The 22320-nt window shown below is 46.5% G+C and overlaps 1 protein-coding gene across 1 annotated transcript in view; it reads left to right on the top strand.

Annotated features, from left to right (window-relative positions):
• LOC115468216 (solute carrier organic anion transporter family member 2B1-like) overlaps positions 1-3982 on the top strand; it is a 143423-nt gene extending 139441 nt beyond the window's left edge. Inside the window, exon 16 of the mRNA XM_030199750.1 lies at positions 3799-3982. Coding sequence (XP_030055610.1) covers positions 3799-3982 — 184 coding nt within the window. The remainder of the gene's footprint in view (positions 1-3798) is intronic.
• Positions 3983-22320: the final 18338 nt, after the last annotated feature.

Here is a 22320-nt window from a genome sequence, read left to right as displayed (position 1 = left end):
GATTGAACAACTTGAAAATTTTAATAAGCGCTTGAACTTAAGGATATTAAGTTTTCCTGTTATAATTGGTTTGAGCCCGATGGAACTGTTTCATAAATACTTAATTGAAAATCTACAATATTCCCCTTCTCATATTCCTCCTGTCAATAAGATTTTTTATGTTCCTTTGCCTAAAAATAAAGAGGGAGAATTGAAGGAGATAAGTAATCAAGCTAATTCTCAAGAGAACAAGCAGGAAATACAAGATCTTTCAGCGTTTTTGGAACAGTCCTTTTCAGTAGTTTCACATCGACAGACTTTATTGATATCATTAGTCTTCGAACAAGATCTTAACGCAATATTAAAAATGTATTTCAAAAACTCAATGAAATCTTTTTGTGGATCCAGGGTCTGGATTTATCCAGACGTAACTAAAACTACCCAAGACAGGAGAAAGTTATTTCTAGCGCTAAGAGAGGAGACAAGGGCAATTGGAGCCTCGTTTTTGTTATCCTATCCTTGTAAATGTATAGTGAAGTATCTTAATGTAAAGTATGTTTTCTTTGAGCCGGACCAGTTAAAATCTTTCATGGAACAAAAGCGGGTCCTTAATGTATCCCCAGCGTAATAATTTAACAACTGATTAATGTATACTATGGTGGATTAATGAGCCAGGCCATTTTCTTTATTACTTCTTATTATATAAGATCTTTTTTTCCTTTATTTTTTACTAGACATGTCCCCCTCCCTCCTTTTTGTGGTCTAAGGAAGAGTAAAAAATTGTATCTTTTTTTTTTCTTCTATATTTTTTGCTTTTCTGTGTTTCTAAATACAAGATGTAATGCTTGTTAATTATAAATAAATGAACAATAAAAAAAAAAAATTGAGATAAAGCAATTGAAAAAGTTATGTCGAGGAGTACAAGTCACATGTCTGATTGGGTACATGGAAAGATGAAGACTGAAGTAGCCCCTGCATAATAGCAGCAGGTAGGAAGTGACTTGGATGCATGTTGAGGCTTTTCAAAAATTTTAGAAGCTGGAGAAGTTTTTCCCCATTCTAGGCTCCATCAATAACATACATAGTAACATAGTAGATGACGGCAGAAAAAGACCTGCATGGTCCATCCAGTCTGCCCAAGACAAACTCATATGTGTATACCTTACCTTGAATTTGTACCTGTCCTTTTCAGGGCACAGACCATATAAGTCTGCCCAGCAGTATTTCCCGCCTCCCAACCACCAGTCCCGCCTCCCATCACCGGCTCTGGTACAGACTGTATAAGTCTGCCCTCCCCTACCCTCGCCTCCCAACCACCAACCCCTCTTCCCCCCACCTGCTCCGCCACCCAATTTCAGCTGAGCTTCTGAGGATCCATTCCTTCTGCACAGGATTACTCTATGCATATCCCACGCATGTTTGAACTCCGTTACCGTTTTCATCTCCACCACCTCCCGCGGGAGGGCATTCCAAGCGTCCACCACCCTCTCCATGAAAAAATACTTCCTGACATCTTTCCTGAGTCTGCCCCCCTTCAATCTCATTTCATATCCTCTCGTTCTACCGCCTTCCCATCTCCGGAAAAGATTCGTTTACGGATTAATACCTTTCAAATATTTGAACATCTGTATCATATCACCCCTGTTCCTCCTTTCCTCCAGGGTATACATGTTCAGGTCAGCAAGTCTCTCTTCATACGTCTTGGAACATCACCCACCTGTGAGGACTCACTATCCTGCTTGTCCATGGAGAAACAGATTCTTCCAGGTTCTGACTGACACAATCAGCCTTATTTTCGAAAGTGATGGGCGCCCAGATTTTGACCCAAATCGGGAGATAGGCACCCATCTCGCAAAGGCACCCATCGGTATAATCGAAAGCCGATTTTGGGCGTCTTCAACTGCACTCCGTTGCGGGAATGAACAAAGTTGACGGGGGTGTGTCGGAGGTGTGGTGAAGGCAGGACTGGGGTGTGTTGATCGGCCTAGCAGAAATGGGCGCCTTCGGCCGATAATCGAAAAAAGAAAGGCGTTTTTAGCGTGAATTTGGGTCATTTTTGGACCCTTTTTTTTCATGAACAAGTCCCAAAAAAGTGCCCTAAATGACCAGATGACCACCGGAGGGAATTGGGGATGACCACCCCTGACTCCCCCAGTGGTCACTAACCCCCTCCCACCATAAAAAAACAACTTTAACAACTTTTTTTCCCAGCCTGTATGCCAGCCTCAAATGCCAAACCCAGCTCCATCACAGCAGTATGCAGGTCTCTGGAGCAGTTGCTAGTGGGTGCAGTGGACTTCACCCAGGTGCACCCAGGCCCATTCCCCCCCTACCTGTTACACTTATGGTGGTAAATGGGAGCCCTCCAAACCGTCCCCAAAACCCACTGTACCCACATGTAGGTGCCCCCCTTCAGCCATAAGGGCTATGGTAATGGTGTAGAGTTGTGGGCAGTGGGTTTTGGGGGGGATTTGAGGGGCTCAGCACCCAAAGGAAGGGAGCTATGGACTTGGGAGGTATTTAACTTTTTTTTAAACTTGTTACAAGTGCCCCCTAGGGTGCCCGGTTGGTGTCCTGGCATGAGAGGGGGACCAGTGCACTACGAATCCTGCCCCCTCCCACGACCCAATGCCTTGGATTTGTTTGTTTTTGAGCTGGGCGCCTTTGTTTTCCATTATGACTGAAAAACGAAACCGCCCAGCTCAAATTCGCACATATCCGCTGCATTTGCCTGGCACAAACCGTATTATTGAAAAAAAAGATGGCCGCCCATTTTTTTCAAAAATATGGTCTGTCCCGCCCCTTCACGTACCCGTTCTCGGACATAGACGCCCATGGAGATGGGCGTTCGCGTTCGATTATGCCCCTCAATGTGACTTCAGATTTGCAAGATTTCTCAGTTTACACCAATGGTTCTCAACCCAGTCCTCGGGACACATCTAGCCAGGATAGGCTGCCCTACGTGCTGACCAGAGTTTCTCAACCCAGTCCTCAGGTCAACTTAGCCAGTTAGGTTTCAGGATACCTGCAATGAATATGTATTAGATAGATTTGTATGCAATGGAGGTAATGCATTCAAATATATCTCATGCATATTCATTGTGGGTATCCTGAAACCTGACTGGCTAGGTTGACCTGAGGACTGGGTTGAGAACCTCTGGTCAGCACTTATGGCATTCTAAATTAGATGACAGGGATGCTACTAAGGATCAGGGCTGCCGAGAGACTGGGACGGGGCAAGGCCGCTCCCGGGGTCCCGCCGCAGTCCCCAGTCTCCACCCGCCCACCCCTGGCCCCGTCGACGGGCCCCCTGCATTCAAATCACAGCGCCTCACCTCCGTGTGAAAGCGCAGCAGTGGCAAATCGCCTCCCTTCGGGCCTTCCCTCCCTGTGTCCCGCCCTCGCGGAAGTTAGATCAGACAAGGGCGGGGCACAGGGAGGGAAGGCCCGAAGGGAGGCGATTTGCCACTGCTGCGCTTTCACACGGAGGTGAGGCGCTGTGATTTGAATGCAGGGGGCCCAGCCCGGTGGTGGACGGTCGACGGAGCCAAGGGCGGGCGGGTGAGACCGGGGACTCCAGCGCTGGGCCCCCCTTGGAGACCCGGGCCCGGGGAATTTTGTCCCCCCTGCCCCCCCCCTCGGCGGCCCTGCTAAGGATGGCTAAGGATTAGAATTCACAAGGCTCTGTGGAAATTTAGAAAAATAGCACTGAATAAACAAACTTTTGGGGGCGCCAGGTCAAATTACAAATAGAAAATTGTATCTGGAAAACTAACGGACACGTCATTTTTTTTTACTCTTTTCTTTTTGTATCTTTAGATACATTGGTGTGCAGTTTGGCCTTGAGATTGTATCATTTTTGTGCTTCCTGTCAGCTTTCTTCATTTTCAAAAGAGAGGAAAGAAAAACCAAATCCGTAGATCAACAGAGTGACCCACAGCAAGGGAAGATAATTATGTCCACAGCACAGCCCAGTAGAGTCAAACCCCATGTGAAAATTTGAACCTCCTGAGTACTCCCACAAGATATATCTTTGAAGGACCAGACCCTTTTTATGTATGCTATTGAACTCGAAGCTACTTTATATATAATCCTGTGAGAGTAACAGGTTTCTCTATGCCTTTCCTTTGTTTGATCTACACAATTAAAGAGTTTTGTTCAATTTTAAACTGTGGTCTGGCTGTGCTTCTAAAGGCATCTTCTCCTACACCCACTCACGCTTTCACACGGCTGTATAGCTCAATACATTTTTTTTTTGTTACATTTGTACCCTGCACTTTCCCACTCATGGTAGGCTCAATGCGGCGGGCAATGGAGGGTTAAGTGACTTGCCCAGAGTCACAAGGAGCTGCCTGTGCTGGAAATCGAACTCAGTTCCTCAGGACCAAAGTCCACCACCCTAACCACTAGGCCACTCCTCCACTGTTGCTACTATTTGAGATTCTACATGGAATGTTGCTATTCCACTAGCAACATTCCATGTAGAAGTCGGCCCTTGCAGATCACCAATGTGGCCGCGCAGGCTTTTGCTTCTGTGAGTCTGACGTCCTGCACGTACGTGCAGGACGTCAGACTCACAGAAACAGAAGCCTGCGCAGCCTTCTACATGGAATGTTGCTAGTGGAATAGCAACATTCCATGTAGAATCTCCAATAGTAGCAACATTCCATGTAGAATCTCCAATAGTAGCAACAGAACCTCAAATAGTAGCAACATTCCATGTAGAATCTCCAATAGTAGCAACATTCCATGTAGAATCTCCAATAGTATCTATTTTATTTTTGTTACATTTGTACCCCGCGCTTTCCCACTCATGGCAGGCTCAATGCGGCTTACTTGGGGCAATGGAGGGTTAAGTGACTTGCCCAGAGTCACAAGGAGCTGCCTGTGCTGGAAATCGAACTCAGTTCCCCAGGACCAAAGTCCACCACCCTAACTACTAGGCCACTCCTCCACTCCTCATTGGCACTGACACAACTGAAGCCTCTGTGTTGTGTGAAGGAAGAATGCATTCCAGTTGTTCATCAGCTCTTCTCTTGAGCTCCTACTCAAAAACTGCTCGTGTCATCAGCAGCCTTAGGAAACCTGTAGGAGTGGTCATATTCTGAGTCACTTGGAGAGTATCAGTGGCGTGGTCTCGGGTCCTTGGAGGCTGTTGTAGTCCCTCTAGTACCAAGAAGTATGAGTGGTCTTCAAGAGCACCAGTGACCTCACTGCCTTGGTGTTCTTGAAGGCATGCTTCTCAAGGAGAATAGTGCCAATGCATCTTAGCCTCTGTACAATGTTTGGCATCACGGGCCCTCAACGTCAGTAAGGAAGAGACCAAATCCTCCTGTTCCAGCATGGTTTAGAGGATGCCCGATCCCAGTGGCTTCTATCAATGCCCAATACCGAGGGTGTTCAGTGCACTCCCAATGTCAGGGAATCCCCAGTATCTGATACAGCTCTTGATCCCGTAGAGACTAATTCCTCTAAGACTGATGTCAATGGTCTGGACTTAGGAGCACCAAAAATTAATTTACACTGTTGTTCATAGCCACGAAGACCTCTCTGACTTCTGTGAACACAAATTACCTTATATTGGGTTCTTGGTCACACTCAATCCAAAATAAGAGATACTGCCCAGGGCCGCTGAGGGGAGGGGGGGCAGGGGGAACAAAATTCCCCGGGCCTCCAAGGGGGGCCCGGCGCCGGGGTCAGGCCGCCGGAGCTGCAGTTCCCGGTCTCACCTGCCTGCCTCCTCGGCTTTGAGCCTCCTGCATTCGAAGCGGCAGTCACAGATCGCCTTCCTTCGGGCCTTCCCTCCCTGTGTCCCGCCATTGTGGAAACCGGAAGTTACATCAGACAAGGGCGGGACATAGGGAGGGTAGGCCCGAAGGGAGGCGATCTGTGACTGCCGCTTCGAATGCAGGGGGCCTGGAGCCGTGGAGGCAGGCAGGTGAGACTGGGGACGGGGGGAGCGATGGGGGGGGGGGGGGGGGGGGAGGCGGGGCCTTGTCTCTCGGTGGCCCTGATACTGCCTAGACCATTAAGCCAACTCTATAAAACAAAATGGGGTCTGGCTACCATTGACATTCTACCACCTTTGAATCCTCAATAGTTTTATTAATATGTTTTGAACGTTTTTGAATATTTTTCAATGTTTTTAATAATAGGGGAAAGGACCTCAGATATTCATTTTTCAAAACTGCAGCTTAATCTGATTCCATTTTCTTTCATTGGTTCAGTAAACCTCTCTTTCTCTTTTTTTTTTTTTTTTACTGCTGTAATTACATAGTAACATAGTAGATGATGGCAGAAAAAGACCTGCATGGTCCATCCAGTCTGCCCAACAAGATAACTCATGTGTGCTACTTTTGTGTATACCCTACTTTGATTTGTACCTGTGCTCTTCAGGGCACAGACCGTATAAGTCTGCCCAGCACTATCCCCGCCTCCCAACCACCTGCCCCTCCTCCCAACCACCGGCTCTGGCACAGACCGTATAAGTCTGCCCAGCACTATCCCCGCCTCCCAACCACCAGCCCCCGCCTCCCAACCACTTCCTCTGGCACAGACCGTATAAGTCTGACCAGCACTATCCCCGCCTCCCAACCACCAGCCCCGCCTCCCAACCACTTCCTCTGGCACAGACCGTATAAGTCTGCCCAGCACTGTCCCCGCCTCCGAACCACCAGCCCCGCCTCCCAACCACTTCCTCTGGCACAGACCGTATAAGTCTGCCCAGCACTATCCCCGCCTCCCAACCACCAGCCCCGCCTCCCAACCACTTCCTCTGGCACAGACCGTATAAGTCTGCCCAGCACTATCCCCGCCTCCCAACCACCAGCCCCGCCTCCCAACCACTTCCTCTGGCACAGACCGTATAAGTCTGCCCAGCACTAAGCCCGCCTCCCTACCACCAGCCCTGCCTCCCGATCTTGCCTATTGCTCATGTTTGATTTATTCTTACTGTACACTGCCTTCAGTGAATTCCTTCAAAAAGGCGGTAAATAAATCCTAATAAATAAATACATTTTAAATGATTTCGAAAAATATTTCCAACAATATTTAAAGTCAAAAGATATGCATTTATCTTCTAAAACCCAATGGGGCCCATTTCACCCATTCAATCTGGCTTCTTCAGGGATTGGTAGCGAAATTTGTAGAGTGCGTATCACACACTAACGCCACTGCAACGCTCATCTAAGAAAAGAAAAATATCCAGTCAGCTGAAACCATGAAAAAAAGAAATAGAAAGTGACCAAAAAAACCTATCTAAGGAAGTACCAGGAACACCGAGCACATGCTACGATTTAAAAAAAAAAAAAAAAATCACACTCAAGTTGAGGCTTAATTAATTAATTGCATTTGTATCCCACATTTTCCCATCTATTTTATTTTTGTTACATTTGTACCCCACGCTTTCCCACTCATGGCAGGCTCAATGCAGCTTACATGGGGCAATGGAGGGTTAAGTGACTTACCCAGAGTCACAAGGAGCTGCCTGTGCCAGAATCAAACTCAGTTCCTCAGGACCAAAGTCCACCACCCTAACCACTAGGCCATTCCTCCACGGTTGCTACTATTTGAGATTCTACATGGAATGTTGTTGCTATTCCACTAGCAACATTCCATGTAGAAGTCAGCCCTTGCAGATCACCAATGTGGCCGCGCAGGCTTCTGCGAGTCTGGCAGGACGTCAGACTCACAGAAACAGAAGCCTGCGCAGCCTTCTACATGAAATGTTGCTAGTGGAATAGCAACATTCCATGTACAATCTCCAATAGTATCTATTTTATTTTTGTTACATTTGTACCCTGCGCTTTCCCACTCATGGCAGGCTCAATGCGGCTTACATGGGGCAATGGAGGGTTAAGCGACTTGCCCAGAGTCACAAGGAGCTGCCTGTGCCTGAAGTGGGAATCAAACTCAGTTCCCCAGGACCAAAGGCCACCACCCTAACCACTAGGCCATTCCTCCACGGTTGCTACTATTTGAGATTCTACATGGAATGTTGCTATTCCACTAGCAACATTCCATGTAGAAGTCGGCCCTTGCAGATCACTACTGAAAAAGGTGTGAGCAAAATCCACTCTATTTGCAGGCTCAATGTGGCTTACAATATTCCGCTCTGGTGAAATGAAATGTCTGATTGGTTCCATGGTAAAATGAAGATTGAAATAGTTCATACACAATAGCAGCAGGTAGTTAGTGAAATGCATGGCGAGACTTCTCAAAAGCTTCTAAAAGTTGGAGGCTGGAGAAGCTTTTTTCTGTGCTGGACTCTGCCAGTGACGTCACCCATCTATGAGGATGTACTTTCCTGCTTGTCTTTGCAGAAACAAATTCTGCCAGGATCTGATTGATACAAATACAATTAGGTTTATAAGATTTCTCAGTCTACACTAAGATGGTTCTAAATGAGATGATGGCAGGGGTTGTGCTAATAGTATACATGGAGGGGCATTTTTGAAAGGGACGTCCATGTTTCCTTGCAAAACGTCCCGATCCAGGGGCGGGGAAACCCATATTTTCGAAACAAGATGGACGTCCATCTTTCGTTTCGAAAATACTGTCAGGGACGTCCAAATCCTTAAATTTGGTCGTCCTTAGAGATGGAGGTCCCTAGACATGGACATTTCTGATTTTCTGTGATTTTCGAAACCAAAGATGTCTATGTCAGAAATGATTTGGTTGTGGGAGGAGCCAGCATTTGTAGTGCACTGGTCCCCCTGACGTGCCAAGACACCAACTAGGCACCCTAGGGGGCACTGCAGTGGACTTCATAAAATGCTCCCAGGAACATAGCTCCCTTACCCAGGTATGTCTGCTGACCCAGAATTTTTTTTTTTTTTTTTGGATTTTGCTCACACCTTTTTCAGTAGGTAGCTCAAGGTGAATTACATTCAGGCACACTGGGTATTTCTCTGTCCCGGATTTTGTACCTGAGGCAGTGTTAAGTGACTTGCCCAAGATCACACAGGGCAGCAGAGGGATTTGAACCAGCTGCCTCTGGATGTCAAGACTGGTGCTCTAACCACAGGCTACTCCTCCAGGTACTTACGCTAATATTCAGAACGGTGCCCTGTTAACTCGCCACATAAAGTTATGTGGTGGCTTAGCTGGTTAGTAGACTGAATATCTGGCCTAGCAGATTAGAGGAGGGCTGGCTAGCGAAGACATTAAGTGGTGCTAACTGGTTAAGTGCCAGTTCACTCAGCAGGATTTTAACCAGGCAGGACCTCTTCTGCCCTGTTAAACCTTGTAAAATATTGACCCTTTACCTAATTCCTATTTAGATTAGACTCTATGACTTGCATATTTGTATGTGAGTCTTATAATTGCTCTGGAAACAGGGGGCTGAGGGCTGTGGGGTATCAGATGTGATTCGAATGGAAGTCTGACATGTAGGCTGGGGCATCGCCATGGATGATTTTGTGAACTAGGGTACATACTTTGAACGTGATGCGTTCTTTGAGTGGGAGCCAGTGTAGCTTCTCTCATAGGGGTTTTGCACTTTCGTATTTTGATTTTCCGAATATGAGTCTAGCTGCCGTGTTCTGGGCTGTTTGGAGTTTTTTGAGTATTTGCTCTTTGCAGCCAGCGTAGAGTGAGTTGCAGTAGTCTAGATGACTGAGCACCAATGATTGTACCAGATTACGAAAGACGGTCCTTGGGAAGAATGGTCTTACTCTTTTTAATTTCCACATTGAGTGGAACCTCTTTTGGGTTGTGTTTTTTGCGTGATTCTCAAGTGTTAGGTTTCCATCTGCCTGCTATTGCTCCCTGCCTGTGACATTAGAGTCACAAATGCAAGTGGAGAGAGACAAAGGAGTTGCACAAATTGCCATTATACCTCGATAAAATCCTGGGAAAACACATTAAGAAACTATACATTGGTTTTAGTTCTTAGCTTCCTATTCAGATCCTACTGATAAAGAATGGATTTCCTTTGAAGCTATACAGGTAGGGTTTTAAAAAATAAACTAATTTAATTAACTTATGGTGTGATGTTCGTCTTCATGAAGTAGCTGTCAGTTATCCTGTCTGTGGCTGCTGAAAAGAGAATGATTTCTGCTGGACCTATTGTCCTGGAACTTCAGTAAAACCATTAACAGGAAAATCAAAATAATTTATCAGTTTATATATTGGCAAGGTCAGACAGTTCTGTTTTTCTTTGTAAGCACAGCAAGTGAAACAAATTAAAAGCTACATTTTTTATGCATTCTGATTGAACTATGGCACTGTAAAACGTAATTTTGACTGCTAGTGAAGAATTGCAGAGGAAGTGAAAGTGGGTTCGATTCCCACCTCTGTTCCTTCTGACCCTGAGTAAGTCACACAACCCTCCATTGCCCCAGGTACAAAACTTCGATTATGAGCCCACTAGGGTTGCCACTTCCTCAACGTATTATTTATAAAATTACTAGCCGTTAAGCCCATTAAAACGGACGAGTATAGGTATGTTTTATTTTGATGTGTAACTCCCTCCCTCCCTCCCAGCTCTGAGGCCCCATTCCCTCCCCCCTCCAAGCCCAGCTGCAAGGCCCCCCGCCCTCCCTCCCTCCCTCCCAGCTCCAAGGTCCCCCTCCGTCCCTCCCAGCTCCAAGGCCCCAGTCCCTCCCCCTCCCCTCCCCTCCCAGCTCGAAGGCCCCCTGCCCTCCCTCCCAGTTCCAAGGGCCCCCCTCCGTCCCTCCCTCCCAGCCAGCTCGAAGGCCCCCCTCCTTCTGAGACCTTCCATGTCCAGCATTTCTCCTGCCCTCCCCCCCCCAAGGTTGCTGCTGCCCCTCCCCCCCGAGGTCGCCGCCGCCCCCCCTCCACCCAGGCCGGGCCCTCTCTTCTCCATTGAACTTACAGTGCCGAAACCGCAGCAGGCAGATCAGCTCCCGTCGGACTTCCTTCCCTGCCTGTGTCCTGCCCTCGTGTGACATAACATTGGCGAGGGCAGGACACAGGCATGGAAGGAAGGCCGATGGGAGCTGATCTGCCTGCTGCAGTTTTGGTGCTGTAAGTTCAATGGAGAAGAGAGGGCCCGGCCCGGGTGGAGGGGGGGGGGGGCAGCGGCGACCCCAGGGGGGAGCGGTAGCGACCTCGGCGGTTCCCTCCTCAGCGCAGTTTCCCTCTCTGTTCCATCATCACGTCTTGACGCGGGGGCGGGACAGAGAGGGAAGTCTCTACTGCGCATTTGCAGGTGAGTCGGTCACTTGCCATTTATATGTTTGATACTCCTGGTATTTAAAATTCGACTCACTGGAGATCTTGCTTTTTTTTTTTTCTTCCTGCTGCTCCCCTTCGTTCATTAACACAGCCATGCCTGATCGTCCCCACAATTAGAGAAGTCACTTCTGCTAAAAGAAGTCATTTTCCTTTTGGTTTGAGTGGAAACTTATAATTATGTAAACAGAATTGTTATGTCGACTGGCATTTTATTGAATAATCTCCTCAGTGCTAAGCTTATTTATTTGAAGTGTGCAAAGGATATAATAACTGCAACTTGTGAATTAATGTGACTTTTATTTAGCACAGATTAGAAGTTAAAAGCACAATTAATGGTAAGATTCAAATTATATAAACAATGAACATTATTGGCAGAATTTTATAAGAGAACTATAAATAATGGATTCTAGCTCATTTTCTTTCTTATAAATAACCTGAGCAGAATTATATTCAGTTATTTAATAAGATGTAATACTTCCACACTGAGTCAATAAAATATATTTACTAAGCTTACCCACACTGTTTATTCTATGATTTTATTTTTCTTTCTTTGACTTATTGTCACCTCAGCTGACAGGCACTGCTCTGTTCAAAGAGTCTGTTAAATTACAGCATATCAGATGCTATCCCTATCTCTGAATCTGAATGGAAGTCTCTACTACTACTACTACTATTTAGCATTTCTATAGCGCTACAAGGCGTACGCAGCGCTGCACAAACATAGAAGAAAGACAGTCCCTGCTCAAAGAGCTATGTAATAAAAGTGAGCCAAGTATAGGACAATCAAGCCATTGTGACATCACTGATGAGGTTGGCTCTTATTGGTGGCCTGAGGCATTATGACATCACAATATTAGCTCTGGTTACAAGAGACTACTACTACTACTATTTAGCATTTCTATAGCGCTACAAGGCGTACGCAGCGCTGCACAAACATAGAAGAAAGACAGTCCCTGCTCAAACAGCTTACAATCTAATAGACAAAAAATAAAGTAATCAAATCAATTAATGTGTACAGAAAGGAGAGGAGGGTAGGTGGAGGCGAGTGGTTACGAGTCAAAAGCAATGTTAAAGAGGTGGGCTTTCAGTCTAGATTTAAAGGTGGCCAAGGATGGGGCAAGACGTAGGGGCTCAGGAAGTTTATTCCAGGCGTAGGGTGCAGCGAGACAGAAGGCGCGAAGTCTGGAGTTGGCAGTAGTGGAGAAGGGAACAGATAAGAAGGATTTATCCATGGAGCGGAGTGCACGGGAAGGGTGTAGGGAAGGACGAGTGTGGAGAGATACTGGGGAGCAGCAGAGTGAGTGCATTTATAGGTTAGTAGAAGAAGTTTGAACAGGATGCGAAAACGGATAGGGAGCCAGTGAAGGGTCTTGAGGAGAGGGGTAGTATGAGTAAAGCGACCCTGGCGGAAGATGAGCCAATGGAAGTTCCCCACTGTTCCCCTTTTGGGTAGAGTCAGGGCTTTTTTGAGGGGGTACTTGGGGGTACTGAGTCCCGGCACCTTTTCCATTGTTAACATTTACTCGTGGTCCCCAAGTTTTAAATGAAAGAGCTCAGGCTCTTCACACCAATTCTGCCTTGTCACAGATTCTGTGACTGGTTGCAGGGGGCCCGGCTTTTGTGGGGTGGGTCCCTCAGTGATCACCCCACCCCTGAAAGGTAGCTTGGCATTTGAGTACTGGCACCTTATTCGCTAGAAAAAACGCACTGGGTAGGGCCCATCTCAACACGGCACATCTCTCTAGTCCCTTCTCCTGGGCTGAAGACCTCCTTCTGCTACTGGCTATTGTCCAGGAACCCCCATCTTAAATAGAATTTGTGTCCACAGACTGTAATGCTTTTTGTGTTATTGTCTGTAGGCAGGTTAAAGATGGGTATAATGCCAACTTGGGCATTTCATGATTGATCCATCTTAATGAGATATGAGTCATGGGGGGTGGGGGGGTTGGTCCTATGATGCAAAGGCCTAGTTAGCTTAAGCATACGTAACCTATCACTTTAATAGGTCCATCAACAGACCCACACTTCAACCACCGAAGTGGGTGGGCACAGTGGCGTTCCTTGGGGGGGCGGTGGGTGCGGTCTGCCCCGGGTGCACGCCTGTCCGCTACGTTCGTTCTGTGCTCCCTCTGCCCAGGAACAGGTTACTTCCTGTTCCGGGGCAGAGGGAGCAAGGAAACAAACGAAGCGGACAGGCGCGCGGCACCCCTCCCCAGCGGCGTGCACCCGGGGGTGGGGGAGATTCCTTCGCCGGGGGGAGGGTCATGCTGCACCCGGGGGGCGGGGCACATCGGCGATCCGCCCCGGGTGTCAGCCCCCCTAGGAATGCCACTGGGTGGGCATAGCAGGCTACATCAACTCTAGGTCAGGTAACCTTGCACATCGCATGACCTAGAATTAACATTCATTCCATGCTGATATGTGTTTTTATTATTCCCTAATAAAGCACAGTTCTGAACAGGTTTGAAATAGCTAAATAGCAAAGTGTAATTTGGCCTAATTTCCCTATAGCTTACAGACCCTAACACAACCCCACAACTAACTGTATCACTTTTATTCCACTGTCTTGCTATTGCAAAGAGATCCTTTCTGCACGTCCCACACCTTTTTGAATTCTGTCATTGTTTTCATCCCCACCATCTCCATCAAAAGAGCATTCCAGGCATCTACCACTTTCTCCACGAAAAATATTTCCTGATGGTGCTTTTCAGTTTCTCCCCTTGCAGGGTTTTAGAATAATAATAATAAAAATATTTATATACTGCTATAACCATATAGTTCTAAACAGTTTATATAATCCAGAGACTACCAGGAAAGTTACCAGAGAATTAGAATCATAATATAAACTACTACTACTACTTAACATTTCTAGAGCGCTACTAGGGTTACGCAGCGCTGCACAGTTTAACAAAGAAGGACAGTCCCTGCTCAAAGGAGCTTACAATCTAAAGGACGAAATGTCAAGTTGGGGCAGTCAAGATTTCCTGAATAGAGGTGTAGTGGTTAGGTGCCGAAGGCGACATTGAAGAGGTGGGCTTTGAGTAAGGATTTGAAGATGGGCAGGGAGGGGGCCTGGCGTATGGGCTCCGGGAGTTTATTCCAGGCATGGGGTGAGGCGAGGCAGAAAGGGCGGAGCCTGGAGTTAGCGGTGGTGGAGAAGGGTACCGAGAGGAGGGATTTGTCTTGAGAGCGGAGGTTACGGGTAGGAACGTAAGGGGAGATGAGGGTAGAGAGGTCAGCCAGATTGGTGAGTAGGGGTGAATCATAATATAAAATACATTTAAGGTACCAAAACTGATCAATATTGAAAAATTCTTAAAGAAAAGGCTAAGCAGTAATTACCATGAAAAAGTACTTCTTAAATAATAAACTTTTGAAACTCTTTCGAAATGATAAATAGGAAAAGGATTGTTCAAAACAATCACAGACTTCCTTCCACATTCTCGGAGCTTGATAAGCTAAAAGCTTTTTGAACATTTAGAGTGGAGGAGTGGCCTAGTGGTTAGGGTGGTGGACTTTGGTCCTGAGGTGCTGAGTTCAATTGCCAGCACGGGCAGCTCCTTGTGACTCTGGGCAAGTCACTTAACCCTCCATTGCCCACCACATTGAGCCTGCCCTGAGTGGGAAAGCGCAGGGTACGAATGTTACAAAAATAAGCATCCTGAGTCTTTTTCTGCCTTTCACTGAAGGAAAAGGAATTAGGGACATTTTTTTTCAGTCTATTTCTGTTATTATTAGAGAACTAAAAATGAGAAAGCATATAAACCGGACAATCTCCCTATAAAACTTTTGTAAATAACACAAGTAAGCTTAAATAGAATCCTTTCTTCTAAAGGGAGCCAATGAAGCTTAATATAGAATCCTGAAATACTTCCATTCTTTTTTAACGGGTCTGCATTAGCGCATGACAGCTGCTAGCATGGCTTAGTAAATAGGAGGTTTAGAGGGGCATAATCGAACGGCGCCAATCATCTACATGGCTGGCCCCGTAAAGCGGCGTCCCAACCGTATTATCGAAATAGCCGGCTATTTTTCGTTTCGATAATACGATCGGAGCCGGCCAAATCTCAGCATTTGGGCCGGCTTTAGAGATGGCCAGCATTGGTTTCTGGTGATAATGGAAATTAATGCCGGCGATCTCAAACCCAGCCAAATCCAAGGCATTTGGTCGTGGGAGGAGCCAGCATTTGTAGTGCACTGGTCCCCCTGACATGCCAGGACACCAACAGGGCACCCTAGGGGGCACTGCAGTGGACTTCAAAAATTGCTCCCAGGTGCATACCTCCCTTACCTTGGGTGCTGAGTCCCCCAAATCCCCCCCCCCAAACCCACTCTCCACAACTCTACACCACTACCATATCCCTAAGGGGTGAAGGGGGGCACCTACAGTGGGTTTTGGGGGGGGGGGGTTGGAAGGCTCCCATTTATCATCACAAATGTAACAGGTAGGGGGGATGGGCCTGGGTCCACCTGCCTGAAGTGCACTGCACCCACAAAAAACTACTCCAGGGACCTGCATACTGCTGTCAGGGAGCTGGGTATGACATTTCAGGCTGTCATAGAGGCTGGCAAAAAAATGTTAAAAAATTTTTTTGGGGGTGGGAGGGGGTTGGTGACCACTGGGGGAGTAAGGGGAGGTGATCCCCGATTCCCTCCGGTGGTCATCCGGTCAAATGGGGGCACTTTTTTGAGGCTTGGTCCTAAATGGACCAAGTGAAGCCAGCCAAGTGCTCGTCAGAGCCGGCCTTCTTTTTTCCATTATCAGCCGAAGCCAGCCATCTCGTAACCACGCCCCCGTCCCGCCTTCCGTACCCTTCCGAAACGCCCCCTTTAACTTTGGCCGGCCCTGCGACGGAAAGCAGTTGGAGCTGGCCAAAATCGGCTTTCGATTATACCAATTTGGCCGGGTTTAGGAGATGGCCGGCCATCTCCCGATTTGTGTTGGAAGATGGCCGGCCATCTCCTTTGAAAATAAGCAGGTTAGTCTTCTCAGCATTTAGATTCAATTCATAGGTCATCATCCAAGAAAAGATAAGCAACACACATTTTTGTACAGTCATTAATCTGAGACAGAGTTGAATTGATTGGAATTAATACTGTAATGTCTGTAAAATCCTTGATTCTCCAATGATAAACCCAGAGAATGTACAAATATATTAAACTAGTAAAACATGCCCGTTTCTGGCGCAAATGTAACGGGTGCTAGTACGGTTTTCCTCCCGAACCCCCTCCCTACTCACCCCTTCGGCGTTGTGAAGGCACTGACCGCCATTGTTGCGGACCTCGTCAACGCACGCCACCTTCAATCTGCTGAGTCGTTGGTTGTGAAGTCACTAACGCCATTGCTCCGCCCTCGATGTCATCACATTTGACACGAGGGCAGGGTCCCAACACAGTGATTTCAGTGGCTTCACAACCACGAACCCTTCGAACCGGAAGGAAGTGCCCGGAGGACCTGACAGTGACGTCAGTGTCCTCAGAACATTGAGGGTGAGTTTTATTATATAGGATAAGGTAGGAGAGTCCTCCGGGCACTTCCTTCCGGTTCGAAGGGTTTGTGGTTGTGAAGCCACTGAAATCACTGTGTTGGGGCCCTGCCCTCGTGTCAAATGTGATGACGTCGAGGGCGGAGCAATGGCGTTAGTTGAATACATGCTAAACTCTCCGTTAGTTTTACAGAGAAATATTTTGTAGGATCTGTTGTGTTTTGAGGTAGTTGTCTTTATAGCAGACTTGGGTCTTTTCAGGTTTAAATTGAGACCCTGCATATTGAGGGATCTTTAAACAGAGCTAAATTGTATCCAGAGATGAGTATGTGGTTTAGTAAGAGCTTGAAATAATTGCGTTTATGTTAACATGTCACCCATGATACAGAAATCCATTTCTAGCTGCCCATGAACGCATTACTTATCAACAAATGTAGCTAGGAGCCCTTCCTTGGGCCTCAATCCCTTCACTGCCGTACCAAATTTATACCCCAAATGCACCAGGAAAACCCCATCACTCGTTGGCCTTCAATCTCACTCTTTGGGATAGGCCACCCTTGGCATCTCTTGGGGTAGGGCATGGGGGTAGAACAAAGGAGGGGCACAGGTGGGGTAAGGGAGGGGCATGGAGCAGGGAAGGTGTTGGGTTTTTCTCTGTCAAAATGCTGGCAACCCTAGTCTTCAAGTCTCCCTTCTCAAACATCTATTGGTACAGACACCTTAACCATTTTGGTCGCTTTCCTCTGAACGGCTTCCAGTCTTTTTTTTTCCTAGGCAAGATATGGCTTTCACATGCTTTCATTTGCCTATATAAAATTACTTCCCCTGAAACCTCCAGCACAATGCTACACCTGTTCCAAGGGAGGGATAACATTGTCCCTGTATGTGCTGGTAGCATTGTACTGGAGGTTTCAGGGGAAGTAATTTTATATAGGCAAATGAAAGCATGTGAAAAGGACATTCAAAATGGCTGAAGCAGCTTTCCCTCCGATATTCAGCCTGCAACGCTCTGCAGTTGTAAAGCCGCTGACTGCCGTGGGCTGAATTCAGGGGTGTGCTGGTGAATTTTTAACAATAGACTCTCTCTCTGGGTGTAGCCAGCCCTGTAATTTGTGGGGGTGGACTGGGGGGCAACGCATGCCCCTCCCCCCTCGTGTGGGCACCCTACTGGCAGGGATGCTGAAGTCCCACCAGCCAATAAATGGACTGCCACCACTCCCTGCAGCTTGTTTCCAGCTCTGAGCAGCATGCTTGGATTTCTCGTGCATGCACGAGACGTCCCAGCCTGCTACTCAGAGCTGGAAACAAGGAGCGAGGATCAGCAGCAGTCTATTTACTTGACTAGCATGGCTCGGCATCCAAGTAAAAGAGAATTCAGGAGGGGGCCCGGGCCCACATTTTGGGAGCCAGTTGTTAAAGTAGCCATGAGTGGGGGCTACTTTAATAACCGGCTCCCAAAAGTCTTAAAAACTTAACAAACGTCTCTCGAGCCCACGAGAGCCTGCTCCAGCACACCACCTGCTGAATATAACCTGGACATCCAGTACCAGGACCATGTCCGGACACTGGCATTGAATATCCAGGTCAGCCACTGACCCGGAAGCTATGTGAGCACTGGCTGATATTCAGTACTGGCATCCATATAGCTAAGCAGGCTTACCGTCCAGTCCCATCTGCTCCGTTAGCTGTGCCTGCATGACTGCTCTCTTTGCTGACTCTGCCCACAGACCATCCCGGCACTAACCACACAATTCCACGATGGTCAGAGAAGATAGTCAGTGGCACTAAGCCATTCAATGCTGTTCAGTATCTAGGGACAGCCCGTTGAGTGGGGTTTAAGCGAGAGCCTCTCCTGCCCACTTACACTCATTTCAATATCTACTTATTTATGTTTATAACCTTACTAGTTAGAAAAAGGTTTGTCACTTATCTCCCCCACCCCAAAGAGGGAGTTAAAAGAATGAAAAAATTCCATGTGTGTATGTATGTCTGTAAGAAGAAAAAGAAAAGCAAGATAAAAATATTGGAAAAACCAGGGCTTTTTTTGAGGGGGTACTTGGGGCTACTGAGTACCGGCACCTTTTCCATTGTCTGCTAAAATTGACCCATGGACCCTATGTTTTAATGAAAGAGCTCAGGTCCTACACACCAATTCTGCCTTGTCATAGATTCTGTGACTGGCTGCCGGGGGCCTGGCTATTGTGGGGTGGGTCCCTCAGTGATCACTCCACTCCTGAAGGGTGGCCTGGCTTTTGAGTACCGGCACCTTTTTTGCTAGAAAAAACACACTGGGAAAAACTGTTGTAAAAACATATTCTTGGAATGAGAGGACCTCTGCTGGAAAAAACAAACAGTTGCAGTAGTTTTCACTGACAAGAGCACAGCCTGACTAGAAGGCTTTTTATTTTTGTTACATTTGTACCCTGCGCTTTCCCACTCATGGCAGGCTCAATGCGGCAATGGAGGGTTAAGTAACTTGCCCAGAGTCACAAGGAGCTGCCTGTGCCTGAAGTGGGAATCAAACTCAGTTCCCTAGGACCAAGGTCCACCACCCTAACCACTAGGCCACTCCTCCACTGTTGCTACTATTTGAGATTCTACATGGAATGTTGCTATTCCACTAGCAACATTCCATGTAGAAGTCGGCCCTTGCAGATCACCAATGTGGCCGCGCAGGCTTCTACATGGAATGTTGCTAGTGGAATAGCAACATTCCATGTAGAATCTCCAATAGTATCTATTTTATTTTTGTTACATTTGTACCCCACGCTTTCCCACTCATGGCAGGCTCAATGCGGCTTATACAGGGCAATGGAGGGTTAAGCAACTTGCCCAGAGTCACAAGGAGCTGCCTGTGCCTGAAGTGGGAATCAAACTCAGTTCCCTAGGACCAAGGTCCACCACCCTAACCACTAGGCCACTCCTCCACTCCATTTAACTAATCCACTAAATATAACTAAATTAGAGAGAGGGTGACATATGAACTGAAAGACGAATATTCCACTGGATCATCCCATTTTTATCACAAAAATAGTAAGTGGAGCCAGTATTTATTATATCCTGAGTATCTTCCAGAAAGGCCGTTAAATCTATTTCAGAAGTAATTCATGGATCTATCCCTTGTTGATCTGTTTGAATTTTCCTTTTATCAGGTAAATAATAACAATTAGTTATAACTAAAGTTTCAGCTGTAGTTAATCCCAGGTTCTCCTTAAGGTATTTCCTGTGGTGTATCCAAAAATATCAGATTTCTAACCTTAGCATTCTCCATCATTTCCACTTTCAAATATACATTATAAGAATCTTTAATTGCAGAGACTGACGTGGCCCTGAGTTTCTACAGCTGACATACATTTATCCGAAACCTGAATATTTGAGTCCACGTTAGTCAATTTCTCCACTTGGGAAAAGTTAACATTCTGAGTAATAACAGCTTTAAGCATACCCGTCATATATTGATTTAAATCCTATAAATCTTTCAAGGTTGTGTCCTGTTTGCCTCCCAATGGTTGAGACTGTTGGCTAACATTTACAGCTTAGAAGACTATAGGTAATTTGGAATAGAAAATCATTTGACTAGTCTGCCAAGTCTCAGCCGGAGCTGGAGCCTCAACTTGAGATGGACCGCTACCCCAGTAAAGGTAATAACCAGAACAGAAGGCTTCTCAATGTTCCTCAGTGGTTCAAGGGCCTCCCAAGGGGTTCATCCATGTCCTGCAGCCATGCACCGCAAACAGCACCAGTCTCTTGTAGGAAATACTCAGGGCCCCAATGATGTCAACAGGTGGCTTCCCAAGTGCCGGATGGAATCGACAGTAATTCTCCCCTTTGGGAACTTGCTCAATTCCTACAAGTTCCCCATTCTGTAATACCACTTCTTGGTAACTGTAGGCAGTGAAAGTGGTAACTCATTGATTATGAAAAGATATTTGCAGAATAAAGAAATGGTCTACGGTGAAGCAAAGATTTGTATATTTCTTTATGTGGCTAGAGCTACGCAACTCAGGCAGAAGACCTTCTTAGCCTTGAAACCCAGGGTGCTAGTGCTAGGCACAACATTTTTTTTTGTTAAATACCTTTGTAAATGTCTCCTCTCTCATCAGGGTCAAGAGTTTATTTTTTGGATGTTTTACAATTGGAACAATTGTGTTATATAATCTGAGAGGTAATTATTGGCAGTGATTCTAGCTGTGGGGTTAGAGTACATGACTTAAATTTTGTTACTAAATTCTAGGAGCGCCCCAAACCAGTGCAAGGCTGAGAACTGATAAAAGCATTCCACCCTATCGAATGGCCTTTTCGGCATCTAGTGATAGCACAATGACAGTGTGTTCATGCGATTTGGCAAGCTGTGAAAGATCCAAAAAAAAGTCTAGAATTATCAGTGATAAGACTGTTATTCTTATTATTAGCATTTGTATAGCGCTACTGTATATAATTTGCGTGTTCCCACCACCTATTCTGACCTCATCCCAGACTGCTCTTACACAGTCCAGGAATTAACAAACTCCATAATCAGAAGGACTCACTGTGATATAAGAAGATAGTTTATTACAATCTTACCAATAGCAGTACAGGCAAATCAGATATTCGTATGGTTTGAACAGCAGTCCACCACACGTCCTCTCTCTCTCTCTCTCTCTCTGACCTTCTGGAGTCTTCTGCTCTCTTCTTCTTCTGATCTAATACCCTTCTGGCTCCCATTTTTATACTATTTTCACCCTATTCATTTCAATGGACCCCAGCTTTGTCACCAGGGTTCTTGGACCTTATCAGTTTATCAAAATGACTTCACATATTCTCAAACTCTAACTATAAACAAGATAAGTTCAGAGCGCATCTTGTTAGATGACTTTGCATTTTCCCCAAACTTTCCCTTAGCCCCCTCCTTTGGATGTTCTCACCCGGGGTGCAGCTGACCCAGTACTATCTCTACTTAACCATAGCAACTCTTGCTCATGACGTCTTGTAGGTGCCAGTCTCAGAGCAAATGCCCCCCTCCCTTGCCAGCTCAGCACTTGCTACAGTGAAATGTAACTGTGTCAAAGGTGATCTCTGATTCTTACAAGCTAGCTCTCTTTTGTATCAGAGATGATTTTGATTTTAAGAAGCCTAGCTCTTATTATGAGCTATTGGCCTGTATTTTACTGAGAACAAGGGCTAGCATAACTCTTCACTACCAGACGCACGCAGCGCTGAACACCTGATACAAAGAGACAGTCCCTGCTCAAAAGAGCTTACAATCTAAGTAATAAAGACAAACAAGACAGTTACGGGTGAGGGAAGTAATGGGTGAGAAGGGAGGAAGGGACAAGGGGAGGTCAATTGTGGCTAGGAGCTAAAAGCAGCAGTGAAAAGGTGGGTTTTCAACATAGATTTGAAAACAGGTAGAGATGGAGCTAGACGTATAGGTCCAGCAAGTCTATTCCAGGCATAAGGTGCCGCGAGAGAAAAGGAGCGAAGCCTGGAGTTAGCAGTGGAGGAGAAGGAGGACGACAAGAGAGACTTGTCCAGTGAGCGGAGTTCATGGGGAGGAATGTAGGGAGAGATGAGAGCGAAGAGGTAATGGGGGGCTGCAGAGTGGATGCATTTAAAGGTCAGTACGAGAAGTTTAAACTGAATGCGGAAGCGGACAGGGAGCCAGTGAAGTGACTTG

Source organism: Microcaecilia unicolor, chromosome 4 (genome assembly GCF_901765095.1).
Source record: "Microcaecilia unicolor chromosome 4, aMicUni1.1, whole genome shotgun sequence".
NCBI classification, from domain to species: Eukaryota; Metazoa; Chordata; class Amphibia; order Gymnophiona; family Siphonopidae; genus Microcaecilia; species Microcaecilia unicolor.
The sequence above is the reverse complement of the archived record's forward strand: the minus strand, read 5'-3'. Positions and strand labels throughout refer to the sequence as shown.